The sequence below is a fragment of the Cebus imitator genome, unplaced genomic scaffold, assembly GCF_001604975.1.
Source record: "Cebus imitator isolate Cc_AM_T3 unplaced genomic scaffold, Cebus_imitator-1.0 Scaffold6, whole genome shotgun sequence".
In the NCBI taxonomy this organism is placed as follows: domain Eukaryota; kingdom Metazoa; phylum Chordata; class Mammalia; order Primates; family Cebidae; genus Cebus; species Cebus imitator.
The window spans coordinates 13,426,201-13,437,980 of record NW_016107321.1 but is presented as its reverse complement, the minus strand read 5'-3'; the positions used below and the strand labels follow the sequence as shown (position 1 = coordinate 13,437,980).

The following is an 11,780-nucleotide window of genomic DNA, read 5'->3' as shown; positions in this document are numbered from 1 at the left end:
AAAAAAAAAAAAAAGAAAGAAAAGACAAAGAAAATTAGAGGCTGAGTGCTTTGTGGTTCATGCCTGTAATCCCAGCACTTTGGGAGGCCGAAGCAGGAAGATTGCCTGAGGTCAGGAGTTTGAGACCACAAAACCCCATCTCTACTAAAAATACAAATATTAGCCAGGTGTGGTGGTACCTGCCAGTAGTCCCAGCTACTCAGGAGGCTGAGGCAGGAGAATCTCTTGAACCCGGGAGACAAAGGTTGCGGTGAGCCCAGGTCATGTCACTACACTCCAGCCTGGGCGACAGAGTGAGACTCTGTCTTAAAAAAAAGAGAAAAGAAAATTAGAACATTCAGACAAGCAAAACTAAAATAAATGACATTCGCATCCCCCAGAGATCACATACGTGAAGGGTGGGTGTGTGGGTGGGGCAGGGGGTTATGTGAGAGAGAGAGAGAAAGGAGAGACGGTTGTTTTTAAGCCAGAATGAAGTCATTGTATATACTGTTTGGTGACCTGCTTTCTGCAGTCAAATCTCTACCCTTTTATTTCGGTTAAAATTCATCTCATCCAATCCCAAATCTCATTCAGTTTTTCCCAGGAAGACCCAAAAATGTCCTTTGGCTGATCCAATTCAGGATCATGCCAGGCACCTCTGGTTGTGTTCCTTAAATCTCTTAATTTAACACAGTACTTTCCCCTCCACCTCCCCCCATTAAATCACATTGACTTGACTTTTCCCCTGAATGATTTTAAAATTACAAACCTGGAAAATCATAGTAAACACTTATGTACGCTTGACCTAATTCACCATTTATGGAGAGCCACGTCGTCCGCCCACCCCACCACCCCCCACCAAGCTGTTTGAAAGTTACTTGCAGACAATCCTTTTTGTGCTTCTGCTTGATTTTCATTTTTCCGTGACACTGACATTTCAGGCCAGGCTAGTTGTTTTGCAGAACGTCCTTCATTGTGGATTTGTCTGGTTGTGTCCTCATGATGAGATGAGATGCCGTTAAATATTTTAGTCAGGAGTGCTACGTAGATGAATTCTTGTCCTTCTGAGTGCCTCACATCAGGAAGCGAAATGCAATCTGTCCCATTATTGAGGATATTAAATTTGATCACTTGGTTAAGATGGTGCCTACCAGATATCTCCATTGTCAAGGTCTTTTTTGTGAAATTAAGTAATGTGTGTGTTGGTACTCTGAATGTATGTTTCCTGACAGCCTTTTACCCGATGGCTTTAGCAGTCTGTGATCCTTGACTAAATGAGTTTTTTGTGTTTTTTTGAGATGGAGTCTTGCTCTGTCACTATCTCAGCTCACTGCAACCTCCACATCTTGGGTTCAAATGATTCTTCTGCCTCAGCCTCCCGAGTAGCTGGGACTACAGGCGTGTGCAACCATGCCCGGCTATTTTTTTGCATTTTTAGTAGAGACGAGGTTTCACCATGTTGGCTAGGATTGTCTCGATCTCTTGACCTCGTGATCCGCCTGCCTCGGCCTCCCAAAGTGCTGGGATTACAGGCGTGAGCCACTGCCCCCTGTAATGCCAGAACTTAGCACCGGCCTGAATAAATGAGTTATTAAATGGTGCTTGTAAATTGTGATTTTCTAAATCTAAAATTCTAAAGATAATGACTTTGAGGATCAAAGTAGAAATTATATCTATATTTATTGACTTTTTTTCCTTAAGGAAGTGCTCCCGGCTCCCTATTTACATTTTTTAGTATCACTCTCGATTCATGGATTCTTTTTTTATTCAACGTGCTGTAACTCATCAATGTCATTATTCTTTCTTTTTTATGTCAGGTGAGTGATGTGCACAATCGTGGTAACAAGGTGTGAGGGTGGCACAGTCTCACACACGCTTGTGAACACCCAGTCGTCACTCTCGTGAACTACAAAGAACCCATTATTCTTTTTTATGTGTCAAAGTTTGGGCATTGGGAGCCTCTTCAAGCCAGCTCTTGTGTCCTTTTGACATACCTCTATCAGCTTTTGAGCATCTTCTTTCAGTCACAAGAAAATATTTTTCATACACCCTATGACCCAGCCTGGAATTTCTCCAAAGAGCTCTGGTCCCTTCTGGGGACCTGTCGAGTCTTAGTTACCACATAGAATGTCCCCTCTTTTGGATTTGTGTAGATACTTGTTTGTTCTTTAGCTTATTTCTCACACCCTATATTTCCTGTTAAGTGGGAAGTTGTATCTAAAACTTGATGGATTCTTGTTTAAAATATGGGTGTGATGTGGGATTCCATCTTACACTGCAACAGAAGATAAACTATCTGGTTGACTCATTCTTAGGGGTGCCATGGCTACTTATGTGGAACTAATTTTTTGATAGTTAAGTTTGTCAACTTTCCCTTTAATAGGCAACAGTAAGAGCAGATGATTCTCTTTGAACCTAAATTTTTAAAGGTCATTGGAAGGAAGTAGACATTAATCTATTAAGATTTACAAATCTCTACCCGGGCCTGGTGGCACATACCTGTAGTCCCAGCTACTTGGGAGGCTGAGGCAGGAGAATCACTTGAACCCTGGAGGCGGAGGTTGCGGTGAGCCGAGATCACACCTCTGCACTCCAGCCTGGGTGACAAGAGCGAAACTCCATCTCGATATTAAAAAAAAGATTTACACATCTCCATAAGATCTCACTTTATCCTCGAATTGCCTGTCATTAAAGAAAGTATTAATTGGTCATGTTTTAAAAATATTTAATTTTCTTGGGCTGGGCACAGTGGCTCACGCCTATAATCTCACCACTTTAAGAGGCTGAGGCAGGGGGATTGCTGGACCCCAGCAGCTGGAGACCAGCCTGGACCCACTAGTGAGATCTCATCTCTACAGAAAATAAAAAATTAGCTGGACATGGTGGCATGTGCCTGTAGTCCCAGCTACCTGGGAGGCTGAGGTGGGAGGATTGCTTGAGCTTGGGAGGTTGAGGCTGCAGTGAACCGAGACCACACCACTGCACTCCAGCCCGGGCAACAGAGTGGCGCCCTGTCTCAGAAAAACGATTTTCTTGAATTGTAATCATCTTTTCTCTTCTCCCCACCCCGCTTTTTGTTAATAGTTGGACAGAGAGACTCTGAAGATGTGAGCGAAAGAGACTCTGATAAGGAGATGGCTGCTACGTCAACAGTTGATCAAGACGTCAGAGACGATGGGCAGGAGGAGACCCCCGAAATCATCGAACAGATTCCTTCTTCAGAAAGCAATTTGGAAGAGCTAACACAACCTGCGGAGTCCCAGGCTAATGATATTGGATTTAAGAAGGTGTTTAAGTTTGTCGGCTTTAAATTCACTGTGAAAAAGGATAAGACAGAGAAGCCTGACACTGTCCAGCTACTCACTGTGAAAAAAGATGAAGGGGAAGGAGCAGCAGGGGCTGGCGACCACCAGGACCCCAGCCCGGGGGCTGGAGAAGCAGTCTCCAAAGAAAGCGAACTCAAACAATCCACAGAGAAACCCGAAGAGACCCTGAAGCATGAGCAAAGCCACGCAGAAATTTCTCCTCCAGCCGAAGCTGGCCAAGCCATGGAGGAATGCAAAGAGGAAGGAGAAGAGAAACAAGAAAAAGAACCCAGCAAGTCTGCAGAGTCCCCAGCGAGTCCCGTGACGACTGAAACGGCATCAACCTTCAAAAAATTCTTCACTCAAGGTTGGGCCGGCTGGCGAAAAAAGACCAGTTTCAGGAAGCCGAAGGAGGATGAACTGGAAGCCTCAGAGAAGAAAAAGGAACAAGAGCCAGAGAAAGACACAGAAGAAAATGGAAAGGCAGAGGCTCGCTCCGAGCAGGCCCAGCCACAGGAGGAGGTGGAAAGCGCCCCCGAGCCCCTGTTATCAGCTGAATATGAGAAAGTTGAGCTGCCCTCGGAGGAGGAGGTCATTGGCTCGCAGGGACCTTCTGAAGACAAACCCGCTCCGCTGGCGACAGAAGTGTTTGATGAGAAAATAGAAGTCCACCAGGAAGAGGTTGTGGCCGATGTCCATGTCAGCACCGCGGAGGAGAGAACCGAGGAGCCGAAAATGGAGGTGGAAGAAACGGCAGGGTCAGCGCCTGCTGAAGAGTTGGTTGAAATGAATGCAGAACCTCAGGAAGCCGAACCTGCCAAGGAGCTGGTGAAACTCAAAGACACGAGTGTTTCCGGAGAGGACCCTGCGCTGGGAGCTGACCTCAGTCCTGATGAGAAGGCGCTGTCCAAGCCCCCTGAAGGCTTTGTGAGTGAGGTGGAGCTGCTGTCATCACAGGAGAGAATGAAGGTGCAGGGAAGTCCACTCAAGAAGCTTTTTACCAGCACTGGCTTAAAAAAGCTTTCCGGAAAGAAACAGAAAGGGAAAAGAGGAGGCGGAGACGAGGACTCAGGGGAGCACACTCAGGTTCCCGCCGATTCTCCGGACAGCCAGGAGGAGCAGAAGGGCGAGAGCTCGGCCTCGTCCCCCGAGGAGCCCGAGGAGATCACGTGCCTGGAGAAGGGCTTAGCCGAGGTGCACCAGGACGGGGAAGCTGAAGAAGGAGCTGCTTCCGACGGAGAGAAAAAAAGAGAAGGTGTCACTCCCTGGGCATCGTTCAAAAAGATGGTGACGCCCAAGAAGCGCGTTAGACGGTCTTCAGAAAGTGACAAAGAAGATGAGCTGGACAAGGTCAAGAGCGCTACCTTGTCTTCCACCGAGAGCGCGGCCTCTGAAATGCAAGAAGAAATGAAAGGGAGCGTGGAAGAGCAAAAGCCAGAAGAACCAAAGCGCAAGGTGGATACCTCAGTATCTTGGGAAGCTTTAATTTGTGTGGGATCATCCAAGAAAAGAGCAAGGAAAGGGTCCTCCTCTGATGAGGAAGGGGGGCCAAAAGCAATGGGAGGAGACCACCAGAAAGCAGATGAGCCCGGAAAAGACAAAGAGACAGGGACAGACGGGACCCTCACGGGTTCCCAGGAACATGAGCCCGGACAGGGCTGTTCATCCCCCGAGCAAGCTGGAAGCCCTACTGAAGGGGAGGGTGTTTCTACCTGGGAGTCATTTAAAAGGTTAGTCACGCCAAGAAAAAAATCCAAGTCCAAGCTGGAAGAGAAAAACGAAGACTCCGTAGCTGGGTCTGGTGTAGAACATTCCACTGCAGATGCTGAACCCGGGAAAGAAGAATCCTGGGTCTCAATCAAGAAGTTTATTCCTGGACGAAGGAAGAAAAGGTCAGATGGGAAGCAAGAACAAGTCCCTGCTGAAGACGCAGGGCCAGCAGGCGCCAACGAAGATGACTCTGATGTCCCGGCCGTGGTCCCTCTGTCGGAGTATGACGCTGTAGAAAGGGAGAAAATGGAGGCACAGCAAGCACAGAAAAGCGTAGAGCAGCCCGAGCACCAGGCAGCTGCTCAGGTGTCCAAGGAGCTCAGTGACAGTCAGGGTCATATGGTGGCAGCAGCTGTCATTGACGGGACCAGGGCAGCTGCCATTAATGAAGAAAGGTCTCCTTCATGGATATCTGCTTTAGTGACAGAGCCCCTTGAACAAGTAGAACCTGAAGCTGCACCGTTAACTGGGGAGGTATTGGAAAGAGAAGTCATTGCAGAAGAAGAAACCCCCGAGGTTACTGAGCCTCTGCCAGAGAACAGAGAGGCCCAGGGTGACACGGTCGTCAGCGAGGTGGAATTGACCTCCAAAGCAGTGACAGTGGCAGAAACTGCGGGGCCATTGGGTGCCGAAGAAGGAGCCGAAGCATCTGCTGCTGAAGAGACCACAGAAATGGTGTCAGCAGTCTCCCAGTTAACCGACTCCCCAGACACCACCGAGGAGGCCACCCCGGTGCAAGAGGTGGAAGGTGGAGTACCCGACATGGAAGAGCAAGAGAGACGGACTCAAGAGGTCCTCCAGGCGGTTGCAGAAAAAGTGAAAGAGGAATCCCAGCTGCCTGGCACCAGTGGGCCGGAAGACACGCTTCAGCCTGGGCAGAGAGCAGAGGCAGAAAGATCTGAAGAGGATGCTGAAGCACTGGATCTGAAGAAAGAGACGGATGTAGCACTGAAAGTAGATGCTCAGGAGGTGAAAACTGAGCCTTTTACACAAGGGAAGACGGTGAGGCAGACCACCCCGGAAAGCTCTGAAAAAGCTCCTCCAGCCACAGAGAGCGGAGAGTCCAGTGAGCTTGCAACCACATGTCACGCCGAAACCTTAGCTGGGGGAAAATCACAGGAGATGGTGGTGAAACAGGCTCTCCCCGCTGACTTGGCAGAAACCCCTACAGACAGTGAGACCGATGGAAGCACCCCTGTAGCAGACTTTGACGCACTAGGCACAACTCAGAAAGACAAGATTGTGGAAATCCAAGAGGAGAATCAGGTCGCATCTGGTACCCAGTCAGGGGGTGCAGAAGCAGAGGCAGTTCCTGCACAGACAGAGGGGCCCCCAGCACCTTCCAGTTTTGTGCTCCAGGAAGAAACTAAAGAACAATCAAAGATGGAAGACACGCTAGAGCATACAGATAAAGAGGAGTCAGTGGAAGCTGGACCTGTTCTGTCGAAGACGGAGGGGACCCAAGAGGCTGGCCAGTTTGCTGATGAGAAAACCAAAGACGAACCATTTGTCGAAGGACTGGAGGTGTCTATAGACACAGGCGTAGCAGTCAGTCAGGAAAAGGTCACTGAAGTTGCCCTTAAAGAGGAAGTGACAGGAGAAGCTGAATGTCAAAAGGATGATGCTACTGAACTGCAGAGTCACACGAAGTCTGCTCTGTCCCCCGTGGAGAGAGAGATGGTAGTTCAAGTCGAAAGGGAGAAAATGGAAGCAGAGCCAACTCCTGTGAAAAAAGAGAAACTTGAGCACAAAACAGCTGTTACCGTATCTGAAGAGGTCAGTAAGCAACTCATCCAGACAGTGAGTGTGCGCATCATAGATGGGGCAAAGGAAGTCAGCAGTTTCGAAGGAAGCCCTCCCCCCTGCCTAGGTCAAGAGGAGGCAGCGTCCACCAAAATTCAAGGTCAGAGCTCTGAGGCATCACTAACTCCAACAGCTGCTGCAGAGGAGGAAAAGGTCTTAGGAGAAACTGTCAGCATTTTAGAAACAGGTGAAATGCTGGAGCCTGCAGGTGCACATTCAGTTCTGGAAGAGAAATCCTCTGAAAAAAATGCAGACTTTACTGCTCATGCAGGAGAAGATGCTGTGCCCACAGTGCCCGAGGGTCAGGCCAAATCGATACCAGGGATAGGGTCTGCCATTACCGAAGAAGGCTTACATTCCGACCTGGATGGAGAGAGAACCACCTCACTGAAATCGAAGTCAGATGAAGCTGATGAGCGGGTTGCTTGCCCGGAGGTCAGAGTGAGGGTAGCAATCTCAGAAGATTCAGAGCCTGAACATAGGATTCTGGAACTTGAGACCGAAAGCAGTAAACTTGTCCACAACATCATTCAGACAGCCGTTGACCAGTTTGTGCGTACAGAAGAAACAGCCACCGAAATGTTTGCGTCCGAGTTACAGATGCAAGCTCACCTGATAAAAGCTGACAAGCAGGACGCTGGGCAGGTATCGGAGAAAGAAGGAAGTGAACCTCAGGCCTCTGCACAAGATGAACCACAAACTCTTACAGCCAAAGAGGAGTCAGAGCCAACCGCAGTGGGACAGACACATTCCGATACTTCAAAAGACACGAGTGAAGCTTCAGAAAAGACCATGACTGTTGAGGTAGAAGGTTCCACTGTAAATGATCAGCAGCTGGAAGAGGTCATCCTCCCATCCGAGGAAGAGGGAGATGGGGCTGGAACAAAGCCTGTGCCAGAAGATGAGGGTCATGCCTTGTTAGCAGAAAGAATAAAGAAGTCACGTGTTGAACCCAAAGACGATGAAAAAGGTGATGACGTCGACCCTGAAAACCAGAACTCAGCCCTGGCCGAAACTGATGCCTCAGGAGGCTTAACCAAAGAGTCCCCAGATACAAATGGACCAAAACAAAAAGAGAAGGAAGATGCCCAGGAAGTAGAATTTCAGGAAGGAAAAGGGCACAGTGAATCAGATAAAGCAATCACAACCCAAACACAGGAGGAGATGCAGAAACAAGAGAGAGAATCTGCAAAATCAGAACTTACAGAATCCTAAAACATCATGCAAGTAAGCCTCCTTTTCTTCTAAGATAATGTTTATCTTTTATGCCAATAGATGGCAAATTTGTTCCATAAGGAATCGGAGCAAATGATGCCTTCATGTAGAGCCTTCAGTTGAAGAAAATATCAACTAGATTCAAAGATCTAGGATAGTTTCATGGTTTTTGGTCATTGAAATGCCATTTAGTCTTATCAGTGTTATGAAAATAATGGCTTCGTTTTAGCCCCTACTGTGACTGCATTAGAAGAAAATGAAAGGGCATGTGTGTGTGCACATGTGCATGTTTGACCCTAAGGCATAAGAAATACATTGTGTTCACTCAACTAGCTTGTTGAGTTTTTATAAAAATAACTAGTGGCCCAAAGTGGGTTGATATTAAACTGCCTGAAATATGGTTTACAGCTCTTTTGGAAAAAATTGATTTTTTTCCCCTAGCAGTAGTAATGAGCATTTTTTAAAAATTTTCCAGTGCATATAATGAGTGACCCTCACTGTGTTAGCCACTTACAGTCACTAGTTTTGTGGCAGTGTAACAGAATACAATACAAGACACTCCCCATCTTTGTTTTCTTTTTTGTTGTTGTTGTTTCTTGTTTTCTGAGAGAGCCTTGCTCTGTCACCCACACTGGAATGCAGTGTCACCATCATGGATTGCTACAGCCTTCACCTCCTGGGCTGAAGCAATTCGCCTGCCTATGCCTCCTGAGTAGCTGCTGGGACTACAGGCATGTGCCACTTCCTGGTCCTTTTTTTGATGTTTTTTGTAGAGACAGGGGTCTTGCTACATTGCCCAGGCTAGTCTCAAACTCCTGGCCTCAAGAAATCCTCCCACCTCAGCCTCCCAAAGTGCTAGGATTATAGTCGTAAGCCACTGTACCCAACCCATCTTTGTTTTGTTTTATTTTGATTTGTTTTTGAGACGGAGTCTCACTCTGTCGCCCAGGCTGGAGTGCAGTGGCGCAGTCTCGGCTCACTGCAACCTCAGTCTCCCAGATTCAAGTGGTCCTCCTGCCTCAGCCTCCCGAGTAGCTGGGATTACACACACATGCCACCATGCCCGGCTAATTTTTGTATTTTTAGTGGAGATGGGGTTTCACCATGTTGGCCAGGCTGGTCTCGAACTCCTGACCTCAAGTGATCCTCCCGCCTTGCCCTCCCAAAGTACTGGGATTACAGGGGTGAGCCACTGTGCCAGGCCCCATCTTTGTTTATTTAACGGAGTTAAACTATGGTATTATTAGGTCACTTTGACAACTGTCCTGTTGTTAATAAATGAGAGAGGAAAAGGAGATTTTTATTTACGCTGATTCTTCCTCCTTCTACAGTTAAACTCATTGTCTGTTTGGAAGACCAGAATGTGAAGACAAGTAGTAGAAAAAAGTGAACGCTGCTGCTGAGACTGAAGACCAGTATTTCAGAACTTTGAGACTCGGAGAGCAGGCACATCAACTGATCTCATTTCCAGAGAGCCCCTGACAATCCTGAGGCTTCATCAGGAGCTAGAACCATTTAACATTTCCTCTTTTCAAGCCCACCCTACTGTTTCCCCTTGATAGGCATATAAATTCTGATTTAACATCCTAAATTCTTAACCTGGAACTGGAGTTGGCAATACCTAGTTCTACTTCTCAAACTGGATTATCGTTCTTTATGTATTTATATGTATGTTTGAAGTAATCCTCCTTCTGTATCTATTGTATATTTTTTTCTTAATGTTTAAGGAAATGTGCAGGATACTACATGCTTTTTGTATCACACAATATATGATGGGGCATGTGCCATAGAGCAGCCTTGGGGAGCTTTAAGCCTCAGCTATAACCCGCAAAAAACAGAGCTTCCTAGTAATAACATTCCTGATCAAGGTACAATTCGTTAAAATTCACTAACGATTAGGTCCATAGTTAGTGGCATTCTGAAATGAGTCGCCTTCCTATTTGGCACAGTGTGCTAAAACTAAAAAGCCTTTTGAAACATGCAGAATGTTCTCTCGTCATTGGGAAATTTTTCCTTCTAACCCAGTGGAGGTTAGAAAGAAGTTTTATTCTGGTAGCAGATTAACTTTCCATCCTTTTTACATCCTACTTGTTATGGTTATTTGGACCAATGAGTATTCTTAATCCTGAGGCAGAGTAGCGAAATGTTTTATATGTTATGAAGAAGAGAATTCACTGTTGTAAGTTTTTTTCTTACTGTTGTAAGATTCTACTCTTACATGCTGGACTGCATTCACACATGGCATGAAATAAGTCAGGTTCTTTACAAATGGTATTTTGATAGATACTGGGTTGTGTCTGTGCCATATCTGTGCCATTTTAAGAACAATGTTGCAACACATTCATTTGGATAAGTTGTGATTTGATGACTGATTTAAATAAAAGATTTGCTTCACTTAGATTTGCTGGTTTTATTAGATAACAGGAAGCCTGGGATATATGTGTACTACCATAGGATGATAAAGATAATAATTGATAAGCTAGAACTTTCTAATGCAGTCATTACATGAAAGTGTTTTTCACTGGTTTGAGTTGTGTGTTCCGGGGAAGTCGTGGTGGAGATGCTTTTCCTGAAATAAGCCAGTAGTTTTTCAGACTGACATCCTTAGTACAATTCTACCATCTGGTAATTCCTGAAAATGTCTGTCTTTTTGTGTGTGTTAATATTTTTGGTTTCAAGCAATAACAAATGTCTCTAGAAAGAAATTTTAAGAAGGCTTAATAGTAAAAATACCTTTCCTGAAAGGTAATCTTGGATTTTTTTTTCTTTTCTTTTTTTCTTTGAGACTGAGTTTCACTCTTGTTGCCCAGGCTGGAGGGTAGTGGTGCGATTGTGGCTCACTGCAACCTCTGCCTCCCGGGTTCAAACGATTCTCCTGCCTCAGCACCCCCCAACACACCCCGAGTATCTGGGATTATAGGCACCTGCCACGACACCCGGGCAATTTTTTATATTTTTAGTAGAGATGGGAGTTTCACCACGTTGGCCGGGCTTGTCTCAAACTCCCGACCTCAGGTGATCCACCTGCCTTGGACCTCAAAGTGCTGGGATTACAGGCGTGAGCCACCGTGCCTGGCCTGAAAAATTTTTTTAATGTCAAAACGATGCGTCATGCTAATACATTAAGAGTTTTGTCAGACAATTGTCACAGAAAGAGCAGTGTCACCTACTCTTGACATATAGAACTGGCCTGGCATATAGCTTTCTGGACTTTACTCAAACTTGGTACTCCAGTTTGAGAATTTAAATTTTGACTGCTGATTAGCTGGAAAGCCTAGTTTTAGTGGAAAGAAAGTTTGCTTTGAAAACTGAAAGTAGTTTCTTTTATGCTAACAAACCTAACTTCATTCATAATTGGCAGTATTAGTAAAAGATACACCTCAAGAGAGCAGTGTATAGGCTTGTTTGTAGTTGGAAGTCATCTTTTAGGAATTATTCTCAAATAATAGCTACCCATACTTAATTATTAAAATCCTCAAATTCAAAAAACTTTTTTTGAGATATATATGTGTATATATATATAAATTTTTTTTTTTTTTTGCCAACTGAGGAGATTTNGAAAGATATCTATCTCCTTGGTAAATTTCTCATTCATATTCTGAATTCATTTTTTTTTTAAAAAGTCTCCTATTTATTTTTGGAGACAGAGCCTCGCTCTATTGCCAAGGCTAGAGTGCAGTGGTGCAATCTCGGCTCACTGCAACC

General features: G+C 45.7%; 1 protein-coding gene and 1 non-coding gene across 2 annotated transcripts in view; one reads left to right on the top strand and one right to left on the bottom strand.

The window, feature by feature from the left end:
- Nucleotides 1–10,475, top strand: part of AKAP12 (A-kinase anchoring protein 12) — a 27,502-nt gene extending 17,027 nt beyond the window's left edge. Inside the window, exons 2-3 of the mRNA XM_017539161.2 lie at nucleotides 3,067–8,087; nucleotides 9,407–10,475. Of these exons, the coding sequence (XP_017394650.1) occupies nucleotides 3,067–8,075 (5,009 nt within the window). The 3' untranslated portion in view covers nucleotides 8,076–8,087; nucleotides 9,407–10,475. The remainder of the gene's footprint in view (nucleotides 1–3,066; nucleotides 8,088–9,406) is intronic.
- Nucleotides 1,794–1,898, bottom strand: LOC119472841. The gene has a single exon (XR_005202017.1). It is a non-coding gene; the product is annotated as a small nucleolar RNA U13 (small nucleolar RNA).
- Nucleotides 10,476–11,780: the final 1,305 nt, after the last annotated feature.